A 25684-nucleotide genomic window follows, 5' to 3' on the forward strand; every position below is an offset into this window, starting at 1 on the left:
CCGCCGCGCCCTCTCCTCTTGGCCCTCCTTCCTCGCCCTGCCCAGCTCAGCTCTTCCCGTCTGAGGTGGCGGTCGGCCTCGCCTCCTGGTCAGCTCCATTTTACCTCTCCTCCGCTTTTCCCTTTCTCTCGGCCCGAAACGGCCTGAACACCTTACCGCCTTCTTAGGGTGGCCGCAGAGCCTCTGCGCTTTCTCTGTTCCCGGATCCTCGATCCTCGCCCCCCCCACCATGAATGAGGAGTACGACGTGATCGTGCTGGGCACCGGCCTGACGGTGAGCTGCGGGCGGAGGGTGCGGGGCGGCCAGCGATGTGCGGGCCTGGGGGGCGTCCCCTCGCTCGGTCTCCCGGCCTGGCCTCGACTCCCTTCCCATCCGGCCGCCCGGGTGGCGGTGGACGCACTCCCCCGGGCAACAAGACGGTCCAGCGTCCGAGACCTGCCGGCCTGAGTCCCCTCGAGGGCTGTCTTTTCGTCGTCGGCCTTGGTTTTCGGGGAGGGGGACAAGGCTAGTGGAAATGAACAGGTTTGAAGGAAGCGGGCTTTCTCCAAGTTTGCAGCGAAACAGCAGGAAATGGAAACCCAGGCGGTGCATCTGTGGAGCTAGTCAGTCGGGTAGTAACGGCCGAATAAAAGCAGGTGAGAAGAAGCTTCACCCTTATGCAGAAATGAAGAGGAAAGGGAAAAAACCTTGCCCTGGGGTGCCGCTGCTCCTTTACTTCCCTTTTGGGTCTGTGACCTATCCCGATTGGAAGCGGAGAAGCACTAGGCGGAGGGGGGAGGGTGTAAACCACTCTCAGTGGCGTTTCCTATTTAGTCTGCAGCCACTGCTACTCAGTATTGGCTGCCAAACCAGGGAGGTTTCGTGACAAGTTATTGAATAGTTATTTCTTTCTAATTGCTAGAGTTTTAAGTTTTTGAAGAAAATGCGGAAATTAGCTTTTCTTTCTTTTTTAAATACCTCTTCCTGCCAGTAAGTTGATTCCTTTAAAGCACTTTGTCAACCCACTTACTGAGCATCAATAGAATTGGAAGTTAGTTTTCTCAAAACTTGGATGTCAGATGCTTTTGCACCTGACTTTTGCCATCTTTCCCTTTTGTTTGGTTTGCTTCCCGCCTCCACTGTCTCTTCTGACTGCTTTGTATTAAGAAACTAATGGGTGATGGATTGCTAGAGGCCAAGGTCTTTCTACTACTCAACTCCCTTCAGGGAGTTAGAAGATAAATCAATAACATGAAGAGTGAATTACTAATACACAAATGCAAAGTATATCTAATACCATAGTATGTTTATTTTTCTGTGCATCTGTCTGCTTAGAGATCTTTAGATAATATTTTGCAAACAATGCAGGCAGGTTTTGTATCTAGTAACTTTTCTGTTGCTTTTTAAAAGAAAAGAAGGACTGTTCTTGCAGAAGAATTCCAATTTGTAGACAGAAACATTTAACTATCAGCTTTTTGGGGAAATTTGAAATTTTGACAGGGCTACTTCATCATGAATACTGATCCAGAAGAACACTGATGTAAATCTTGTGAATTCCTTATAGTTGGACTTCAAATGCCTGAGTCATTTAATGTAAATCACTTCTTCAAGTTTGTTGAAATATGTTTTCTCAGGATCAAATTAATTTTTATAAAGCTTACACTTTATAAAATAACTATTTTTGATTTCTCTAGGTAAGAGAAAACTTTTGACATTGTATTTGGCTAATTTTTTTTATAGGAAAAAGTTATCTTTCTGTTTATAGTGATTTATGATGATTGTTGAACACTCATTTCTTAATACTTTATTATTTGACCAGTCCAGAAATAGACTTGTGACAGTCTAGGAAATAGTACCAAACAGATGCAGTTACTTCTCCAGAAAATCATTTGGTCGTTTAAATGTGGGGAATTTGGTTGAATTTCTTTTTTTTATGCCAAGTTGGGAAGAATGTTGGATGCCTAAATGAATAGGCCTACCCACTGCAGGTTTTTGTTTTTGTTTTTTTAAGTACCTAATTGGGATCTCAAGCTGAATTTAGTAGTTTGTGGTGGATTTTGGCCATTGGAATGTGTACTGTTGCTGTCAGCGTGTTGTAAGAGCCAGTTAGTTCCACTCTTTTTTTTTCCTATGATTATTGCTAGTCTTTCAAATTTACTCATGATTCAGGTTAGTTAAACATAGACAAGTGAGTACAAATCCATCATCACGCAGGTTTCCACCTGCCTAGTTCAGAAACATCACTTTGTATCAAAGATGATACACAGTCTTATAGGATAACAAACAAGATAGTATACTTCATTTAAATTTGCATTTGGACTGTGAATTTTTTGATGAATGGTGGATACGTACTTACCATTTTCGGTTGTCATTTTATAGCTATTGATGATAACTCTTTAATCTCCTGTTAGTTTCCTGTATTATTTTGTGAGATGTTCTTTTGAGAATTATATCAATTCAGGGTAATCACATTGTTACCATCATTGGTAGGAGTAGTCGCAACAGGGGGATTCTGAGTTTTAGTGATACCAGGACTTAGATGACTGGCAGTTCAATGAGGCGATCTCCAAAGTTAAAAACTTTCAGTTCCAAATTAACTTTGAGTTTCTAGAGTTAACATGCAACTTTGTTTCCTTAATTTTTGGCTTATAAATATTTAGTGCCTAAGATTTAAGACCCTAATAAAGGCATATATTATGATGTATGGATACTACATATTACATGATGTTCCCTTGTGTCTGTACTTTGACTGTCAGAAACTTTTACTTGTAAATAAGTGTGAAGAACTGTTGGAGATTTGTATATTGCTTTAGTGGCATTGTTTACATCAGTTAAGTCTAATTAGCTCATATTAATCCACAATTTTTTCCCATTTTATTTTACTTATTGTTAGTTTTTACAAACAATAGATTTGCTACGACATACTGTAGCTCATATTGAATTAAAAAATTTAACACATTTCCGAAATTTAAAAGGTATACTATAAGGAGTCTTAGGACTGTTGTACAATAATGTTACAAATGGTATAAAACTGTAAAATATGAGCCTGCTGTCGGGATAACATCCATTAGTTACATTTAATCCACAGATATTGATAGTAACTTTAATAAAGAAAACCTAAAATGATTTGGTAAAAACTAAAAATGAGTGTTCTATATAAGGAATTGTGAGTTATCCCTTTAAAGAACTATAGATTTGGGGTAAAAAACTTTCTAAATGATATCAAAACTTCTTTAACAAACGAAAGAACATTATTAATTTACTTTATAACTAAGATTTCACATCACGAGGATTAATTATTGTTTTAAGCTATAACCGAATGAAGCCATTAAGACCTAGTAAGCTCTGTAGGAACTTGGACCCCCCACTCCTTTCCCATATTGGGGATTGGATACAGGGACATTTAACCACAGAACTACATCCCCAGCCATATTTATTTAGAGATAGGGTCTATATTGTACTATATAATATATTCTTTTAGCAATGTAGAAACAATCTTTTATTATTGGTTTAGAAGAATCAATGGATTTGCAGATTTTTTATTAGCTTCAGTTAACTTTTGTTGTATTTGTTCCAGGTGATAACTTTGAAGGTAGTTACTGTCAGCTCTTTGATTCTGCTGCGTCATTCAATTATTGGACCCCTTTATTTTAGTTCTCAGCTTTCAGTGATTGCTTTAGATCCAGTAGATCATACTTTCTTTTGCAGTGGAGTGTGAAAAGTTATATGTGGAAGCTATTCAACATTCAAAGGTTGTTTGCTGTGATTTTTCTCTTCAAAAGTTTAACCCTGAGTCTACTTTGTTAGCTGGGAATATGAGGGGTCTTCCTGTTTTTTAAATTTTTTTAAGAACCTACTTTCAAGACATAATACTATTTTACTTTCACATATTACATTGAACTATATATGTTAGTACTTTATTTGGCAAGTTAGCTGTTTTAGATGATATTAGGGCTGATTTTAGTAGTTGTAAAATACTTTCAGTTCTGTTCACCAAGATATCATTAAGAAAATGAAAATTAAGCCACAAAATGGAAGAAAATCTTTGTGTTCCATGTAACCAAGGAAGGACTTAACAGAATATATAAAGCACTTTCATAAGGCAATAAGAAAATGACAGGAAGCCTATAAAAAGTGAGTAAAAAACTTGAAAGGAAACTTATTAAAAAAAGATATCTAGTCTTAATCAAATACAAAAGTACGAAACTTCATTAATTAACAGGAAATTCTTAATGAGAATGGGCTAAAATTAAAGACAACATAAAGTTTTGGGCAAGGATTTGAAACTCCAAGGACATTTTTCATATAATACTTAAAAGCATAAATTATACAACTATTTTGGAAAGCTGATTGACAGTATTTGCTCTCCTTGATAGTTAGCTACAGAAATGTATACTTGAAAGTTATGTTAGAGTGTTCATAGAGCATTGTTTGTAATAGTCAAAAACTGGATACTTCCAAGTGTGGACCAATAGTAGAAAGGATAAGAAAAATGTGGTATGTCCATTCAGGGGAGACTTCTACAGCTTTGTTACCCAGTGTATGGTCCATAAATCAACTGAAGTTTCAGAAGCTTCAGGATCTGCTTAGGACATGCCAAGTCAGGATCTACACTTCAATATTCTTTGCTTGGCGGATTAGATATTCCTTCTGAACTGGTATAGAACAGTAAATATTTTAGGTTTTTCGGGCCATATGATCTCTGTCACAATTACCAAACTAGGGCAGTGTGAAAATAACTGTGCATAATATGTACATAAATGGGGCATGGATATTTACCAATAAAACTATATTTAAAAACAGTAGTATGCATGCTGAATTTGGATCATGTACCTTAGGGATTCCTGCTTTGTGGCAATGTGAATAAACAAATTAGACCTCACACAAAACGTGAATGAATCTTTTAAACATAATGTTGAGTAAAAGATGCCAGATCAAATAAATACCACATGATTCCTTTTATATGGAGTTCAAAAACAGAACAAATTGTTGCTGTTAGAAGCCATAAGAATGATGATGATGGTGGTTATGAGTGAAACGGCATGAGTGACTTTCAGAACATAATGTTTTGTTTCTTGAGTCATAAAAAACTATGCATAATTGTATACTAAAATTGAATCTGATAGTTTTAATCATTTAAGAAATATCAAATAAATACATACATTATAGAGGAAAATTGAAAATTGTATGAGTTAAGAAATAAATATTTCAAAGTCAAATAGATTATTTGGGGAATGAGATTATACTTCTCTGCTATATAGGGTATTTTGGGCAAATTTGAGAAATTCTAAAATTTATAAATGTATGTGGAATTTCCTTTGTCTTCTTAAAAAATTAATCACTGATCCACAAAATTCTGGTATAAGGAATTCTGTTGTCAGTTTATTAATGGTTATCCTTTATTTTGGATGCTTTTATTCTGGATGCTTCTTCCTTAGGGCTCTATTTCTCAAACATTTTGGTGTAGATTCTGTTTCCACTCTTAAAACTGAAGATCATAAAAAACTCATTTATAAGGATTGTTTCTGTCAATATTAGAAATCAACAGAAATAAAAAATTAATCTACTTTAAAAAACAGTAATAAATCCATTACATGTTAACATGCTTGACAATTTTATTAAATGTAACTATTTTTCAAAATCAAGATTTATGAGATCATTATTGTCTTACATTTTCTGCAGATCTCTTTAATGCCTGACTTTATAAAAACTCCTGTATTCAATCTGTTGTGATAATTATCTATCAGAAATTTATGAAAATAATCAGACCACACAAAAGTGTAGGTGGATCAAGAACGGAATATAATAATACAGTCTTTCAGATTGTTGTTGAAATTTTTTTACATACATGAAAACACTAGCATCAATTTTTGAAAAGATGAATTGCAATAATAACCCAACAATTCATCAATGGTTTGATATTCTTTTTTTTGTATGTGGTACCGGGGATTAAACTCCAGGGCACTCGACCCCTAAGTCACATCCCCAGCCCTATTTTGTGTTTTATTTAGAAACAGGGTCTTACTGAGTTGCTTAGCACCTGGCTTTTCCTGAGGCTGGCTTTGAACTTGCCATCCTCCTGCCTTAGCCTCCCGAACCGCTGGGATTACAGGCGTGTGCCACCTTGTCCAGAAATGGTTTGATATTCTGATACATTGAAATTCATTGGTAAAGTTTGCACTGTGAATTCCCTTTTTTCTCCTGCATGATTTTATAACATTTTTCCTATGTCATTTGGAAAATATGCAAATCTTTCCAATGTTAACACATTTCATTTTCCAATTTAAAAAAATCATATTTGTTAATACTGTTACTGAAGTGTCATTTAAAAGTCAGTATTAGGGACCTGACATACATGCCCAGGTTTTCAAAAATTCTAATTATCACTCACAGTTTTAACTTGTTATTGGCAACAAATAATGTCAGTTACTTTCCTTTATATTCATTTTTGAGAAAATGCCTGACAAATACCTAAGCCTAATTAATCATAGTTTGTCAGTCAGTTGGTTTTTAAAATCAAAATGATGATCTGTGAAAAAAGTAGCTAGCTCAGCTTACTTAATCCTGAGGTGTAAGTGTGTATTTCCCATTTTATTATACAGAAGATAAAAAGACATATTAAAGGGTATGCATTTTAATAGTTAATTTCTATGCTTCATTAAAGGTATCTCTTAAGCGAGTGCCTGTTAGTGAAGAATATAATGACTGCTAGTTTAGAGCCTCTGTTCTGTTTTATCAAAACACCATTGATTTTGCATCATCAGTGCAAATGCAAACCTAGTTTTTGAAAAGTGACTCAATGTTCTTGGTGTTATTATGAAAATAGTTTTATCTTGGGACCCACTGGGATCCAAGACCACACTTTGAATCTTGGTTACTTTAGGGCTTTCTTCATAGAATATGTCATGTTGCATGAATATAACCGTTAGTTACTAAGAAGATTCTTCGCCCCCTCTGGTGCCAAGGATTGAATCCAGGGCCTTGTGCATTCGAGGTAAGCACTCTACCAATTGAGCTATCCCAGCCTGAGAATTCTTTTTTTTAACTAAGAGAATTCTTAATTTCTTAGTGACTGGTTTTTGAAGGTTTTAAATATGTTGTGGGACTTGCCTTCTTCTAAAGATACTTACGTTTTCCCTATAGGAATGTATTCTGTCTGGTATAATGTCAGTGAATGGAAAGAAGGTTCTTCATATGGATCGAAACCCATATTATGGAGGAGAGAGTGCATCTATAACACCACTGGAAGATGTAAGTGTTAATAAAAATAAACATGCCTTTTGTATTTTGAATGTTTTCCCAGTAAATCTTCATTTTAATCCCGAGAGATGGTTTTATTTATTTATTTTTTAAAATTTACTAAGTAGAAAGTCTGGAGCACATAATTTTGTAGGAGCTTCTTTTGGGGGGCTGTAGAAGTTTTAATTGTGACCTTTTGTTGCCATCTAGTGTCTATTATCTCTCAAAGCTAACAGAATATAGACTAGGAAGATTGATAGCAGGGGGCCTAACATACCAAGCACAATGCCAGTGCTTTCCACTTGATCTTATTTATTCTCTCAGTCACTCAAAGGCATATTTTTATCCCCATTTTTCAGGCTACAAAATAGTCTCTGTGTGGTTAAAATCTCAGGGTTTGGTTGTGAACCTGTGTTCTAAGCTTAGTTCCCTTTGCTTTAGTAGTCTATTTTCTGCCTTTTTAGGATAAGACCACTAGAAACATACATAAAAAAAAATTTTTTTTTCTGGTGCTAAAGGATCAGACCCTAGGCCTTGAACATTCGAGGCAAGTTCCCTACCACTGACCTACATCCCCAGCTGCACATGAAGTACTAAATGTGTTATACTAAACTCACTTATAAATTTCTCGGTGTGGGGCTTGTTGAACATCCGCATGTATCCACCATTAATGATGCTTATAACTTGGACCTCTTGGTTCAGGTGATGGCCACCAAATTTCTTTATATACAGTCTGTGGAGGGATTTGCTGTCACCATTCCTTCCACACTGAGCACATTTATTAGCTGATCTTTAATAAGTTGAACACATTTTCTTTTTTCTCCTTTTTCTTTTTAAAATTTTTTTCTTATGGTGAATATATTCAGATACTTGAATTTTTATTATGTATCTACCAACTTTGTTTTATGTTATCAGTAGGATTCATGAAATTGAAATAATATTCTTAAATTTTAAACTGCAGGCTTCCTTTTATCAAAGTTTCTACTCAATTTAGAAATTATAAGTTAACTGTTCCTACTGCTAAACACCCCAAACCAAAACCCCCCAGAAAAAAAACAACACAAAGAAGTTTTGGGGAGTGATGGATATATTTGATACTTTTCGATGGTGTTCATAGCCACATACTATTCTCTAGATTTATCAGAATATATACGTTAAGAGTGTGCATTTTTTTGTATATCAGTTATACCTAATAAAACTTAAAAAGTTTTGCTCTGTTAACTAGAATTAGTTTTAATTATCTTTTCTAGTTTGAAGGATCCAAAATTTATTTTTAGCTCCTAATATAACTACAGAAGCAAAGTTAGGGTGGGTTAACTGGACATTATATGGTCCCTAATATGCAGTGTAATGTAATCAACAACAATTTCTTACAAACTATCCTAATCTTCTCAAAAGAAAAAAAAAGTGAGAAAACTTTTGAATGAAGATGAGAATAAGAAGAAACAAAAAAAATGCAATGCTTGAACCTTTAGTTAATTGTGGTTTGAAAAACAAAAAGACTACTAAACAGCTTCATAAATCTTTTGTTAGCTTTTTATGTGGGGGAAGAATGAGTTCTACCAATAAGGAATGTACCTACAGAACTACTAGTGTCACTAATAAATAGTCTCTTGTTTTGTTTTATTGCTACTAAAAAACAAATTAAGGGGCTGGGGATGTGGCTCAAGCGGTAGCGTTTGCCTGGCATGCGTGTGGCCTGGGTTCCATCCTCAGCATCACATGCAAAACAAAGATGTTGTGTCCGCCAAAAATTAAAAAATAAATATTAAAAAATTCTCTCTCTCTCTCTCTCTCTCTCTAAAAAAAAAAATTAAAACTTATGTAATATTTTGTTTATTTTAGCATTCACAAATTGATCAATCTGTCTTATTTATGTATGTATTGGGACCTTGATAAACATTTTATCTGATAAAATATGAAATGCCCTCCTACCTTACCCTACTGTATTGTAGTAGTGTTTTGTTATTATACCAAAACCACATAATCAAAAGTATTATATAAAATAATGGAAAATTAAATTTTGTTACTTTTTGTTTTGTTTTTAGTTATACAAAAGATTTAAATTACCAGGACCACCACCAACATCAATGGGGAGAGGAAGAGACTGGAATGTTGACTTAATTCCCAAGTTTCTTATGGCTAATGGTAAAGAATTCTAACTTAATTTATGAAAGTATACTGGATCTTATTTGGAGGTAGAAACTACCTCTCAAAGAGAGAATATTATTATGTGTGTGAGGAACTGGATTTTGTTGAATTGCAATAGTATGGTTAATGATATATGGTCCATTAGAGGTGTCTGGAGTTAGTAAGTTAAGAATGGAGAGAAATGCGTGTGGTTTATTACTAAATGGCTATAGAGAAACAAAGTTTTGTTTTTTTTTTTCAAATATATTTTTAGTTGTTGACAGACCTTTTTTATTTATTTATATGTGGTGCTGAGAATCAGACCCAGTGCCTCACACATGCCAGGCAAATGTGCTACCGCTGAGCTCCAGCCTCAGCCCGAGAAACAAAGTTAAGATGTAGCAAGATACATGCCAAAATTTTGTAAGCATTTTGTAAATGTAAGTTTTGTAAAATAAAATTGGAAGCATTTGACATAGCTATAAACATTGGTACAATTAGGATGTGGTGTAGTACATACCAGAATTGTAAACATTTGTAACTGACTTCTCTCTCTATGCTTTGTGGACAATTTTAGATAACTGACCCTTTAAAAACTTAGTCATCGTAATGTTTTTTTTGTGTAGACTTTTAAAATTATTTTTCATATTAATTTTCTCTCATCATAGAGGCATGAAATATCTTTTTAAATTATTAGTACTTGAGGTGACATTGGAAAACTAAGTTCTTGGTTATCAAAGCCTATGTTTTATGAATAAAAGTATGTGCTACCCTTTCCTTTTATTCTTTTGTTTCTATTACATTGTTTAATAGAAAGAGACCTTATTTGAATTTTCTCTAAAATTTGCTAAATTCTTTTGGGGTAAACTCTAAAAAAAGTTTGCTTAAGTAATATTTAAACTAGTAAGCAGTTAAGTAGAATGAAAAGCAAATTTACCTAATTATAATCTCACCATCTAGATATAATTATAGTTAATATTCTGGTGTATGACATAGTAGTTTTGGTCCCAATTAACTTTTTTTTTTTTTTTTTTTTTTTAGCCAGTATGTTATGAACGTGCATGCACACGCGACAAACCCCGTTTTATACTCAGAATTGTATTATGGAGACAAAGATAATAATCTTTTTCAAAAGTCTTTTCCTTTTTATTGCCACATTTTATTTTTACCAGTGATATTATCCTACCCATTTCCTAGTATCTTATCAACCCTTATTTTGGTTGATATTTTGTCATTGAGAGGTAAATTTGGTTGATATTTTGTCATTGAGAGGTAAAATATGAACTTTAAAAGTATCTATTTTTTTAGAGGATAGAATGAGGTTTACTTACTGACTGACTTTCCTCCTTAGTAAATTGGCCAGCCTTGTGCTGGTACATTTTTCCATTGAGCTTTTTGTGTTTTTCTTTATTGATGTGAAAGAGCTCTTTATAACTAAGATTACCATTTTAAAGTTATGCAATTTGCCTAATAATCATTAAAATTTTTTCTATACTCAAGGCTTTTTTCATGTCATATTGGTTGATCTTTTTTTGTTTCATTGGTTTTTATTTGCAGGTGGTTTATTTTTGAAATTTTCTTTTCACCTTGCCTCAAGTTATTAGAATACTAATGGTTGTTTTAATGATTTGACAATTTCATTTTTTTGTCATAAATTTTTACATTTTACCGTTTAATATTTTCATCTATTGTATGAAATATATCTGCTTTGTTGTCCTATTGGTTGAAAAGTAGAGATTGAATGTGTATGTAGCTCAATGGTAGAGTGTTTCTCCAGCATGTATGAGGCCCTGGGTTCAGTCTCTGGGAACACATACACATATGCACGCACGCACGCACCCCGCCATACACAAAATAAGTAGAGATTGAAGTTTATTATTCAAAATGGCCAACCACTTGTCCTTCAATACCATTCTTTTTTTTTTCTATTTTGATTTTAAATTTTACCAAACATTAATTTGTTAACACATTACATTTTTACACATGGTATCTACATATTATTTTTCCCCAATTTGGGGACCAGCTAATATAATTGTATAGTAATATCTGTACAACTATAATTATATTTTAATATCCAGTTATGTCTTTCAATACTTTATTTCTTGCTCTCAAAAGAAAAAAAGAAAATTGATCTTTTTGACAACCCTAGTGTGTGTATCTTCAAATCAGCTTTAAAATAAAATTTTGGTTTCACAAGTTTGCTGTTTTTTACATAAGAATTTTTAGGCTTATAGGAAGGTAATATTTTTACTTGCATGCCTGGCTCTTTCTATATCTGGTGTTATGTTCACTTTAATAAATATAAATTGACTTGGAAACTGAAATATTTTGGGAGTTGTTTCTTTGAAATATGATAGAAACTGTTAAGCAGCTTAAATCCATTTGCAGTAATACTGCAATTCTAAATCTAATGCCTCTAATATCTTTTACCCTTGGCAAAGCAAGTTCATAAGAATTATTAATGCTGAAGTCATAATGTTAGAAAAGAAACTTCTAACTATGTAGTAGGTATGTGCCCTGGTTTACCATTTAAAATATGGCTTTGCAGATTTGTTTTGTAAGAGCTATTGGACAATGTTAAGAAGAAATTGGGAAGCCGTTAGTATTAGTAAATGTGCGTTTATTTCTGTTAATTTTTAGTGGTAGCAAGATTTAAGTTAAAGTTTGAATTCTATGACTTTTCTAGGTCAGCTGGTTAAGATGCTACTTTACACAGAGGTCACTCGCTATCTAGATTTCAAAGTGACTGAAGGGAGCTTTGTTTATAAGGGAGGAAAAATCTACAAGGTTCCTTCCACTGAAGCAGAAGCCCTGGCATCTAGTAAGTACATTCATTTTATCTTCTCAGTATAATTAGATTATATAGTAGAAAGAAATATCAGACATCAATCCATCCAGTCAACAAATATTTATTGAACGCCTTATTATGTGCTAGACACTGTTCTAGGCAGAAGAGAGTACATTAGTGATCTTTAACATTCGGTATGGTTAGGGAGGGGAGAAGGTTCTTTTTCATTGTCTTTCTTATAACTGCATGCTGCTAGTAGGAAGAGCTGAGGGTCTATTAAGTGATAGTTTATAGCTGTCTGTTCACCTTTTAGTATAAAAAGCAGTGAATGGATTATCTAGTGTTTCTCTAAGGTAAGTGACCAACAGGGCAACCAACATCCACATTTCTTTCTCTGTTAGATGCCAGAATATGTCTTAGCATTCAGAAGAGGAAAAGGAAGAGCATTCAGCATTTTAGATAGTTGGTTAAGTGTTGATTGGTTATCAAAGGAAGAACTTTGATATTGTTCCCTTCATAGATCATATTTTTTTCAAAGACTTACTTTCTTTGTATCTAATAAGAGACATAATTCAGGGGCTGAGGTTGTGGCTCAGTGATAGAGCGCTTGCCTCGCATGTGCGAGACCATGTGTTCGATCCTCAGCACCACATAAAAATTAATAAGTGAAATAAAGGTACTATGTCCAACTACAACTAAAAAATAAATACTTTTTAAAAAAAGTTTAAAAAGAAAGTACTGACTGTAATTACTTATAACTGGGGGTAAACTTAAAGACTTTATAACTAATCTATATTAATTGTGTGGGTTTTATTTTAAAGTGTTGTGAAATTGGAGGTGATGTTATCCAAATTTCTCATCTTAATTTACATTTTGCCTTAGAGGGGCTAAGTTAATGATATTCATGTTTAAATTTTCCTCTCATACTCTCTCTCTCTTTTTTTTTTATCTCTCAGTGTCCTATTGTGAGTGTATACTTTTTGAAAAATTCTTTTTTAGGTTTAATGGGACTATTTGAAAAACGCCGCTTCAGAAAATTCCTAGTGTATGTTGCCAACTTTGATGAAAAAGATCCTAGAACTTTTGAGGGTATCGATCCTAAGAAAACCACAATGAGAGATGTGTATAAGAGATTTGATTTGGGCCAAGATGTTATAGATTTTACTGGTCATGCTCTTGCACTTTACAGAACTGATGAGTAAGTTTTTTGTTTTTTAAGATTTATATTTTTCTTGGAATGCTGACTGAATTGAATTTCCCAGTTCTCCAAATTAGAAATTCTAACAGAATATATAACTGTGTTACACTATGAAAGAAGAGGCTCTAAATTCAAATTAATGTTGGAACCTTTTAAATGAATTAGGAAGTCAGTAGATTAAAATCTTTTCAATAAAAGATTTTTAAATTGAGCAACTAAAGAAAACTAAAACCCTTTTCTAATATTCATTTTCTTTCTAGCTATTTAGATCAACCATGTTGTGAAACCATTAATAGAATTAAACTTTACAGTGAGTCTTTGGCAAGATATGGCAAAAGCCCATACCTCTATCCACTTTATGGCCTTGGAGAATTGCCACAAGGATTTGCTAGGTAAGAGCCCATTTTTAACTGATTAGCTGATACCTCACTGATCCTGAACTTTATCTCAAATTGGTACGTGAGCTTTAGTTTTACTAATGAGACAAGGTATGTCTCATAGTTTTCCTTTTTTCCCCATGGTGTTAAGAGTGTAATACACATGTTTGTAAGTGGTCTTCCTATGAGCCTTGTCCGCAGTCCTTTTATTTTTATTAAAGTGAAGTTTATGTACAATGAAACATCTTTGGTTAAAAAAAAGAAAAAATTTGACAAATGTATTGACCCTGTATAACCACAACCAAAATATTTTCCTTATCCCAGAAAACTTCCTTGTTTTGTAAACAATACATCCTCTCTCCCTTGCATTACTTTTGTGATTTCTACCACCAGCTTATTTTGCCTGTTGTTGAAGTTCTTATCTAGGGAACAATACAGTGTGCATTCATTTGTCTCTGGCTTTTTTGTTATGTTTTTTTTTGGGGGGAGGGGTTTAAGGGGGATTGAACCTAGGGGCACTCGACCACTGAGCCACATCCCCAGCCCTATTTTGTATTTTATTTATAGAGAGGGGATCTCACTGAGTTGCTTAGGGCCAAACTTTTGCTGAGGTTGGCTTTGAAATTGTGATCCTCCTGCCTCAGCCTTCTGAACTGCTGGGATTACAGAAGGGCATCACTGTGCCTGGCCGTGGCTTTTCCTTTTTGCTTAACATATTTAAATATTTTGGTTGCCCTGGGGATTGAACCTAGAGCCTCAGGTATGCTGGGTAACCACTCTACCACTGAGCTACCTCCTTAGCCCTGTCAGTCATTTTAATTTTAACCACCCAGTGAGTATAAAATGTCATATCATATGGTTTTAATTTGTACTTCCTGAGAAATAAAGTTGACTACTTTTTCATGAGCTTATTGGCCATTTGTATAATTTTGTTCTGTGACTGTTCAGGTCTTTGCAGATTTTTAAAGATTTGGGTTCTCTTTTTAATTTTTCATTTGTAGATCTTGATGTATTCTGGTGCCAAGTCTTTTGTCAGTTTCTTAGTCTCTGGCTTGTCTTTTGTAATTTTTACATTTTGATAAAGTGCCATATTTCAAAATTATCTTTTTATGTTTAAAGCCTTTTGTCTCCTAAGAAATCTTTGCTTTCCCTGAGGACACAAAGATACTTTTGTCTCTTTCTATAAGTTTTATTTTTGCATTTAACTCTGTCATTAATCTTGAAATAATGTTGGTGTGTGGAATGATGTAGGGCTTGAGGTTCATCTTTACTATACCTATATTTAGTATTTTAGCAGCATTTATTGAAAAGACTTTCTTTCCCAGGTAGTCTCGGTATCTTTGTGGGGAAATAATTTAGCCATATATATGGGTCTACTTTGGGATCCAGTTTTCTTCCAGTGATTTTGTGTTTTTTTCCTTATACTTTTACCACACTGTCTTGATATAGTTTTGTAGTAAATTTTGCAGTCAGGTAATGTAAGTCCAACTGTGTTCTTTTTAAAAATTTGTTTCATCTACTAAGATTCTTTGTGTTTCCATATACATTTTTAAATCAGCTTGTCTCTCCCCAGAAAAAATATTTGCTGGGATTTTGATTGAATTAAGTCAAGTCTAAGATTTGAGGGAAATATTCATCATCATAGTGAATTTTTCTATTTATTTTAAGGTTATTTGCTGCTAATACATAGAAATAAAATTCAATTTTTATATTTATGTCTTATGACTGGTTTATTAAACTAATTCACTTATTCTACTACTGTTATAGGTTTCTTAAAATTTTCACGTACACAATTGTGTTATGTGTGAGTTTAGAGTTTAAATTCTCCTCTTAACAATCTTGACGTGTCTTCCCTTCTCCTTGCCTTTATTGCAGTGGCTGGGTCTTCAAGAACAATGTTAAGGTGCTAAAAATGGACATTCTTGTCTTGTTCCTTGAGTTAGGGATGATGTGTTAAATATAATATTGTTAAATGTTTTCTGTAATTTTTTGATAGATGGTTTTATCAGATTAAATTCCTTTCTATTCATGGTTGGCTGAGAGTTTTTATTATGAAAAGGTATTGACATTGAGTTAATCATGCAGCTTTTCTTTTGTATGTTAAAATATTGAATTACATATTTATTTATTTGGTGGTGTTGGGGATTGAACCTGAAGCCTTGTGCATGCCAGGCAAGTACTCTGCCAACTGAGCTATATCCTCAGCCCTACAAATTTATTTTTTAATGTTAAGAAAAAAAACCTTGAATTCCTGGGATAATAAGCTCCATATTCATGATGCATTTTCTTGTTTATTGTTGGATTTAATTTGTTCATTGTGTGTGCATATGCAACTAATGCAGATAACAGATAATTGAATTGTGTGTTTCTGTTAATGATATTGTCTTATAAAGCTTGAGTGTTCTTATTTGTATCAAGGTTTGGTAGTCCATAAAATGTTTGGAAGAGTTTCCTCCTCCTTTGTTTTCTGAAAGTTTGTGAAGATTGCTATGGGTTTTTCTTCAATGTTTCATAGACTTGATCAATGAAACCATCTGAGCCTGGAACTTTCTTTGTAACAAGGCTTTTGATTATTAATTTTCTTTTAATAGAAATTAGGCTATTTGGGCTGGGGCTGTAGCTCAGTGGCAGAGCATTTGCCTAGCATGTATGAGGCACTGGGTTTGATCCTCAGCCCCACATAAAAATAGGCTATTCATATAAGCTATTTCTTCTTGTAGTTTTCATTTGTCCTTTTCAAGGAATTTGACCATTTCATATAAGTTTTTCAATTTACTGTAAAAAGCTGTGCTAACCCTTTTGATGTATGTAAGATCATTAGTGATTTTCCCTCTTTCATTCCTGTGATTGATAATTTATATTTTCTCTCTTCTGCTAGGATTTAATATCATTTATCTTTTTTAAAGAACCAAACTTTTAGCTTATTAATTTTCTCTGTAGCTGTCTTTATCAATTGCTTTTTAAAAATTTCTTCTCCCCCAGCTTTTTTTTTAGTTGTAGATGGACACAATATCTTTATTTATATTTATTTTATTTTATTTATTTAATTATAATATAATTATAAAAATGTATAATATTATATAAAAATAATATAAATTATTTATTTTTATTTTATTTATTTATCTTTATTTTATTTTTATATATTATTTATATTTATTTTTATGTGGTGCTGAGGATTGAACCTAGGGCCTCATGTTTACGAGACAAGCACTCTACCACTGAACTACAATCCCAGCCCTCTTCCCCCTTTTTTTGACTTTTATGATTGAAACACGTGGCTGATATTACATTTTTCACATGTAACATAAGTTAAAAGTTTAATTTTCCTCTAAATCTGTGTTATCCATCCTTGGTACCTCTTTCTTTTGCCACCCCCTCCTTTTAACCTTGAGTTGTTTGGAAGAATAATTATTTCTAAACATTTGGAGATTTTTCTTATTGTTATTAGTGTCTAATTTTATTGTGTTCAGAGAACAAACTTAATACAATTTCAGTCCTTGAAATTGAGACATATTTTATGGTTGAATATGTAATCTTAGTGATGAATATGCTCTGAAAAAAGAATGTGTACTCTGCATTTGTTGGTGGAGTATTAAGAACTGGTAGCCCGGTGTCATGGAGCACACCATAATCCTAGCAACTCATGAAGCTGAGGCAGAAGGTTTGCAAATTCAAAGCCAACCTCAGCAGCTTAGTAGGCTCTAAGCAATATAGCTATACCCTGTCTCTAAATAAAAAGTAGAAAGAGCTGGGGATATATAACTCAGTGTTAAAGTGCTTCAGGCTGAATTCCCTGGTACCTAAAAGAGAAAGAGAACTGGTAGAAAGATTGAAATATATGTCTTTTTCTAGTTCTATCAGTTTTCTTCTTTTGTGTGTGTGGTGCATGAGATTGATCCCAGCGCCTGGCTTATGCTAGGCAAGCACTCTACCACTGAGCTAGCTACATCCTGTATCAACACTGTTCCTGAAGACAACATCAGCATATAGTTGAATCTTTTTTTTGAGGGGGGGTCCATTGTGACAATGTTAGCTTTTTAATTGGAGAATTTAGTCCATTTACATTTAACATAATAATCCATACAGTTAGGGTTAGGTCTAGGTTTGCTACCCATCAACCCATGCTGTTTCCTGCTCCTGATTATTGGATTAATCAGATATTTTCTAGTATTGCATCTTAATTCTTTTTTTTTTTTTTAAAGAGAGAGAGAGAGGATTTTTTTAAAAAATATTTATTTTTTAGTTCTCGGCAGACACAACATCTTTATTTTGTATGTGGTGCTGAGGATCGAACCCGGGCCGCATGCATGCCAAGCGAGTGTGCTACCACTTGAGCCACATCCCTAGCCCCCATCTTAATTCTTCTAATGGGTTTTTGTCTTTACCTCTTTTATTGCTCACTCTACAAATTGTAATTATTTATTTATTAATTATAGTTTATATTTAGAGTTAATATTGTACCACATTATGTAAAGAGAAGAGCTTTGCAACACTATCATTTTTATTTACCATTTTCCTTTGTGCCTTTGTCTATATTTTTACTTCTCTTATACTTTATAAGCCCCATAGTACAGTGTTAATTATTTTGCATTAAATAATCAGTTTAAAGAGATGAACAGGGGGCTGGGGATGTAGCTCAGTTGGTGGAGTGCAAAAAAGATGAACAGAAGGGCTGGAGGTGTCGCTCAGTGGCAGAATGCTTGCCTAGCGTGCATGAAGCCCTGTTTGATCCTGGTACTTGCGGGGTGGGGAGGAATAGAAGGAAAACATTTTTTGAGTTAGTTAAGATTTGAAGAGATTTTTATCACAGATTTGTTGGCTCCTTCCTTTGTGGCTCTTACTTTTGTAGAGCCCCCCCCCCCCCATGATTTTTATCTCTTGTGGCACTTCAAAGTCAGTAAGGCTGTAGCCTTCCTGTTTCTGTTCTAGCTACCCCAAGTTAAAAGACTAGGAAAGTAGTTCCCTTGGGGAAAGCAGTATAAACCACACAGGATCTCAGCCAATTGATTACTGTCAAGTCTGTTCATCATTTTCTGCCTGCTCTAGGTATTCCCTAGGGCCTTCTGATAGTGTTTAGTTTTTAATATTCAGGAGGAGAAGACCAATGAATATAAGTTCTTCCTGTTGCTGGTCAGTGCTTTTTTTTTCCCCCTCTCAGTATTCAACTGTATAACAAATTTGCATTTCTTGTTCTATAATTCATACTGTAATAAATCAAACTAATATCCTTTTAGATGGGAATTGAGCAAATATATTGCCTATAATTCACATAGATCTAAGGAGGGAGACTTGAGCAATTGAAACATTTATTATAATTGAAATTTTTAAAAACTTTCTAGGCTGAGTGCTATTTATGGAGGTACTTACATGTTGAATAAACCAATTGAAGAAATCATTGTGCATAATGGAAAAGTGGTTGGGGTAAAGTCCGAAGGAGAGGTAAGTAACTTATACAATTTTAAAAATACTGTGTTCTTGTGAAGAAAATGTATTATCTACTAAGTATCTATTTTACTGTGGACATTGATGCTAGATTTCAGACTACATGAGATTTCTGCAGGAAAGTTGGTTTTATCATAGCTAAGGACTAATGTAGTTTCTTTGTCTTATTTTAAAAACAAACAACTTTTCTAGTGTGTCAGTTGTTATTTAAGACCCAAATGTCCAGCATTATGGATGGTAATTCTACATACTTAACAGTTAAGTATTCCATATTTAAATGGTGTGGACTGGTACTTGTCCACAAATTGCGGAGTTGGCGATCTCCACAGGTGGAGTTCTGAGTAGTTTTATAAATCTGAATTGTAGGTAGATCACTGGAAGCTGGTTATAATATCTATTCTAATTCAGAAGGTTTGAGGGGACTCTGCCGTTTTTTAAAAGCTCTCTCACTCAGGTCATAATATTCCTGGCCTGCCAACCACACATTAAAAATAAAGTATTACCTCATCCTTTTATTACTATACTACTTAATTTTTCTTTCATTTCACTCAGTTAACAGCTCTTGCAATAGAGAATGCATTCTAAGTTACTGCCTGACGTATTATGTCTAAAATTCTAAAAATGTAAGCTTTATCTTAAACATTTAAACATTGAGTTAGGTGGGAATGCAGAGACATCCTGGAGGTGGTCTATTTTTTCTTGTTTAGATTGCATGGGAAATGAAGATTTGAGATAAGATTTTACTAGCCAGAATAAGACAGTGAATAATGGAGAAAAAATATAGGCCTGGCTTAGGAAAATAAAAGAGCCTAACAGCAAAGCATGAGGCAAGATTTTTCTTTAATATGATGTATATCTCACACTGATCCTAAGAGATACCGCTTAATGCTTCTTGGGTACATATAAATAAAAGACACAGCTGACTGAATGGCTGTGCTGGAATTGTAACACATCTAGGGATATATGTTAGGAAATGTTAGCTTTGTCCCTCCTATCTTCTGAGATGTTGAGTCTTCATGGTTTTATATTTTCCAGGCTACTTCTTTATAATCTTTTATCTTGATTGTCAGTACAATTGGTTTACCACAGTGACTACAAAATAATCTTGGTAGTCTCTAATCTTTTTTATATGTTCTTATAAGAAGATGGAATATGTATAGGACACTGTAGGATGATATAGGAAACTGAAGGATGATATTTTGTTTACTAGTGCTTTGACTGCCATTCTTTTATTAACTCCTAAAATGATGAAATGGCCAAATATTTTAAGGTAGGACAAATATTATTCAGATCTCACCATGTATACTACATATATAAATGGGTTCACTGGCCATGTAAGGTAGATGTTTTCTGTTTTTTTTGAAGACCTTTAAGGGGAAAAAAAATCATGAACAAAAAATTCCTTACAAATGGAGCCAAACACAAGACAAACTCAAAAAGTTAAGTTTAAAAATTATTTTGCTGTTCCTGGTGATATCTCCTGGGCTAAACACCAAATAATGTCCTTTTACTAGTTGGTCACCTGAACTTTTATTGTTAGCGATCTGTCATAACTACCTGTGCTTTCAGCACAATCATTGTTTGGGAGATACGGATAAATGTGTTAATCTGATTGCTTCAGGTTGTTTCTTTCTCTTGCAGGTTTTTCTTTGATTTCACTCTGCTGCACACAGCAAGAAAGCTCCCTTTTTTAAAGGAAACCTCAGGGCTTTGCCATGAAAGAGAAGGGTTATAATACATTACTCTTGGAGCTAAAGTCTTGCTTATAATGCAGTCTTAAGATTATGATTTTGGTCTATTTATAATGCTAGTCTTATATGTTCTTTTATTTTTTTGCCAGGACATGCAAGTATAACAACCATTATGTACAAAACTTATACTTCTTATTACTATGCAACTGTCCAAAAAGAATTTATAGGGATTGTTGGAAAAGCTATTTAACTAGTTATCTATGGTTAACTTTTATATTAATTAGTTCATGAATATAAGAAATTCTATTCAAGGGAAAATTATATTTTAATGTATTGGTTTGGAGTTTTTGTGGATCCGGAATTCAATCTCAGGGTTTTGCATATATTAGACAAGCACTTTACCACTGAGTTACATCCCCAGCTCAGAATACTATTTAAAACACTATAAACACTGAATATTACATTAAAAAATCGTGCTCCCCCCTGCCAGTTTAAAAAGTTGTGATAAAATTACATAATACATGAAATTTATCATCCTTGCCATTTTAAGTGTACAGTTCCGTGGTTTTAAATACGTTAATAATATTTTACAGCCATCACCACTACACATCTCTTGTAGTCTTTTCATCTTATAAAACTGAAACTCTGTATGATTGAACAGTAACCCTCCACTCCGTCATCCCATTCCGTCTCTATGATTTTGGCTACTTTAAAATATGTGATATAAACAGTATTTATATTTTTTTGTAGCACTACTATCTTTAAGGTTAACCCAATTTGTAGCATGTCAGAATTTCCTTTCTTATTAAGGATATTCCACTGTATGTGTAAACCACATGTCACTAATCAGTGGATACTTGGGTGGTTTCCACATTTTAGCTGTTGTGATTAATACTATCATGAATGTTGGTGTACAGATTTTCTCTTCAAAACCCTGCTTTTCACTTCTTTTGGGTGTATATCCAGAATTTAAATCTCTTGATCATACAATAATTTTTTTTTTTTAAGAAACAACCATACTGTTTTGATGGTGGTAGTGCCATTTTATATTCCCTTCAGTGGTGCAGTTTCTCACATCTATGCCAACATAGTATTTTGATAGTAGCCATTCTAATGGGTAGGAGGTGGTATCTCATTGTAATTTTAATTTGCACTTTGCGGATGATTAGTGATGTTTAGTGTCTTTACACTTATTAATAATAGGCCATTTGTTTTCTTTGGAGAACTGTCCTTTCAAACCCTTTGCTCATTTTTGAATAGGGCAGTTATTTTTTTTTATTGTTTTAGGAATTCTTGATATATTCTGGATATTAATCCCTTATCAGATGTATTCATGTACATTTTCTCCCATTCTGTGGGTTGCTCTTTTATACTGTTTTCTTCCTGCGATACAAAAATTTTTTCGTGAAGACTTGTCTGTTTTATTTCCTGGGTCTTTCATGCGTAAGAAATCACAAATTTAATACCATGGAGCTATTGCCCTACATTTTCTTCCGGGAGTTTTCATTATTTTATGTCACTGATCCATTTTAATTTTTATATATGGTGTTAGATAAGGGTCCATCTTCATTCTTTTGCTGTTGTTGAAAAGATTGTCCTATTCCTACAGATTGACCATGGCATCTTTGTCAAAAATCATTTGTAACTGTGATGGTTTATTTCTGGGCTCTTTCCCATCTCACTTGTCTTTGTCAGTCTTCATGCTAGTACCACTGTGTTTACTACCTAGTTGTTTATTGAGTCCCATCTTGATCTTTTTCAAGATTGTTTTGGCCATTCCTTATGATTCAGCATGAATTTTAGGATGGATTTAGTTACCACAACATCATTAAGTCTTTTAATCCATGAACATGGGATTTCCCATGTATTTATGTTTTTATAAGATCTTTAAAAATGTCTTGTTATAGATTGCTCGCTGTAAGCAGCTCATCTGTGACCCCAGCTATGTAAAAGATCGGGTAGAAAAAGTGGGCCAGGTCATCAGAGTTATATGCATCCTCAGCCACCCCATCAAGAATACCAATGATGCCAACTCCTGTCAGATCATTATTCCACAGAACCAAGTCAGTCGAAAGTCTGGTGAGTTTTGAAGACCTGCAGATGTTAGATTGCTTTGTGTCATCCTAAATTCCTAACTTTATGTGTCGTATCAAGAGACTTTAGTTTACATGTAGGAAACATAATATGATCCTTTTAGATTCTAGGGATCCTGCAGCATTGTGTTGAAGTAAACTAGAAGCCCTGCTTTGGACTTGTATCCATCACTTCTGGTCTCAGTTTCTTCCTCTAGAATGAATGGATTGGCCAGGTGAATTCTCACAATCTCCTGGCTCTAACATGAGGGACTGTGGAGATTTATGCTGATAAGTTCATGAGCTGTGTCATCATTTGTGAACTTCTTACATTTCATTTTAGCAATGTGCTAGAAAACCGTTCAATGTTTGTGATTCACATCAGGACTTGGCTTTGAAAGTGCAGTTCTTAATTTGTTTGCTTTAACCAGTTGTTATCAACTATTTGGTGTTCCCATCTTTTGATTTAGTAGCCCTACATCTTATTTATCTAATTAAGAGATATCTGAATTATTATTTTTTCTTTTTTTTCCCTTTAAGAAATAACATTGCAACTAGGTGTGGTGGTACATACCTGTAATCTCTGTGACTGGAAGGCTTGGACTGGAGGATTGCAAGTTCCAGGCCAGCCTCAGCAATTTAGTGAGGACCTGAAGAACTTAGTGAGACCCTGTTTCAAAATAAAAGGGTCTGGAGATGTGTCTCAGTGGTTAAGTACCCCTGGGTTCAATCCCCAGTAAGTAAATCACATTGCAGAACATTATCACTAGAACAAAGGGACTTGACAATCTTATTGTTCCCCAACAGGTCCCTGGGTCTGTGAAAATGTACAAAAAAGGAGCCCAATAATTTTGTTTGAGAATATAGTTACTTTGAATAGTGATATATACATCAAGATCAGAAATTATTTATTATTGCCAACTTAAAAATAGTTTTTACTGACTTGCAATTTTTAATAAAGGAGGAAATAGATATTTAATAAATCCTTTCTTAGCTATTCAAAACGTTTCCAAATGTTCAGGGTACAGAGTGGAAAAGAAAACGCAGAGTAGATAATATGGTGCTCTGACAGAGCCAGAAAGGAATTTTATTTCCAAGTTTAGCAGTTCACAGCCACATCAATCCTTAATCCCTAGTAGGTTAAAAGAAATTTGGTTATTAAATATTTGCATATCCACCATGACCCAGTTTGCTTTCACATAGAACTTAAGCTTAGAAGAGCAGTAACTGAATGAAATATAGTAAAACCTGTAGAGCACTCATGTCCCAGGTTTATCCACCTCAGTTCTCGAGCTGCTATTGTTTATTTCTAGATATCTATGTTTGCATGATCTCCTCTGCACACAATGTGGCAGCTCAAGGAAAGTACATTGCCATTGTTAGTACAACTGTGGAAACCAAGGAACCTGAAAAAGAAATCAGACCAGCTTTGGAGCTCTTGGAACCAATTGAACAAAAGTGAGTGTTGTGTTCTGTCAGCTACTATCCAAACTGAGACTTGATTTTGGTGCTATGGTAAGGTGAGCATGAGAACACAGGCTGACTCTGGCTGCTGTGTGGGCAATCTTGAAATGTCTCATCTCTACCAGTCTTACCTTTGGGGCTTAAAAATTCAGGCAAAACAGTGACTTGAGTGTGGGACCAACTAACTTGCCTACTTATCTATTTTTTCCCTTCAGATTTGTCAGCATCAGTGACCTTCTTGTACCAAAAGATTTGGGAAGAGAGAGCCAGGTGAGTGTGGAAATCTGAAAAGGATATTTTTAGGCTTTACTGGAACATCCCCTAAATACTTATAAATATTTGTAATTTTTATTTCCAGATCTTTATTTCCCGCACATATGATGCCACAACTCACTTTGAGACAACCTGTGATGACATTAAAGACATCTATAAGAGGATGACAGGATCTGAGTTTGATTTTGAGGAAATGAAGCGCAAGAAAAATGACATCTATGGGGAAGACTAACAGCAGTATATGTTAATATCTAATTAGGACAAATATAAAATTTGACAAATAATGCATATTGTATGAAATCAAAATTGTAAGGCCTGCTTTTGTAATCAGAATGGAGAGATTGAAGAGCATTGTACCAGTAAATACTCTTCCCCTTCATCTTTCTAATATCATGTATTAACTTGTTTTCATGGAGTGGCTATTCAGAATTGGCCAGTTACCACATTCTGTTCAATTTAACTGGACTGGCTTTTTTTCTAGTGAAGGAGCAGTTTTAAACATTGTGATATCAATACAGAAAACTTGATACAGTATTTGTATCTTTTAATCAGGGTAGACTTTGCATTTATGTGCTTCTGCTGCTCAAGAGCTGGATTCATACAGTTTGTGTGCCATCTTGACATTAAGGAGATTCTAAATTGAATATAACTACATTGTGTGTTAAGTATTATGGCAGGGCCCAAATACCGTAGTCAAAAGTTTGGTTTATGTGGGCATAAACTTCTAACCAAACTCCAGACTTAGGGATTCGTTTGGAGGAAGCCAATATGTGGTGTTTTAACCTAATAAAGTTGATGAGAGAAGGGGAAAGGAACCTATCATTAAAAAGCAGGTAAAATGTGGAAGCATCTTTTGTATCCCAGGCGGGGCTTCTTCAATGGACCAAGCTGCAATGCAGTATTGATTTGACAGAGCCTCTCTTCAATGATGTCTATCCCAAAATGGCTCCAAATGATTTCTGTACTGCAAAATAAAGCCAAACTCTGGAATCCACTGCCCTCTGTATCAGTCTGTTTGTGTCCTGAATGT

At 34.3% G+C, this 25684-nt stretch overlaps 1 protein-coding gene across 1 annotated transcript; it reads left to right on the plus strand.

Annotated features, from left to right (window-relative positions):
• Window positions 1-25648, plus strand: Gdi2 (GDP dissociation inhibitor 2). The gene is made up of 11 exons (XM_026391799.2): window positions 1-274; window positions 7124-7231; window positions 9268-9367; window positions 12036-12170; window positions 13137-13335; window positions 13596-13727; window positions 19052-19151; window positions 22753-22924; window positions 24231-24375; window positions 24597-24651; window positions 24740-25648. Exons 1-11 carry the CDS (start codon window positions 230-232, stop codon window positions 24884-24886), a joined length of 1338 nt encoding a protein of 445 aa, XP_026247584.2. The 5' UTR covers window positions 1-229; the 3' UTR covers window positions 24887-25648.
• The last annotated feature ends 36 nt before the right edge of the window (window positions 25649-25684 follow it).

The sequence above is a fragment of the Urocitellus parryii genome, chromosome 9 (assembly GCF_045843805.1).
Source record: "Urocitellus parryii isolate mUroPar1 chromosome 9, mUroPar1.hap1, whole genome shotgun sequence".
In the NCBI taxonomy this organism is placed as follows: domain Eukaryota; kingdom Metazoa; phylum Chordata; class Mammalia; order Rodentia; family Sciuridae; genus Urocitellus; species Urocitellus parryii.

Excerpts from the sequence above, each read along its gene's own strand:
- Gdi2 (XM_026391799.2), top strand. The coding sequence starts at position 230 with ATGAATGAGGAGTACGACGTGATCGTGCTGGGCACCGGCCTGACG. Across the intron at positions 12,171-13,136 it reads AGCAGAAGCCCTGGCATCTA|GTTTAATGGGACTATTTGAA; the intron begins GTAAGTACATTC and ends ATTCTTTTTTAG. Across the intron at positions 19,152-22,752 it reads GGGTAAAGTCCGAAGGAGAG|ATTGCTCGCTGTAAGCAGCT; the intron begins GTAAGTAACTTA and ends GTCTTGTTATAG.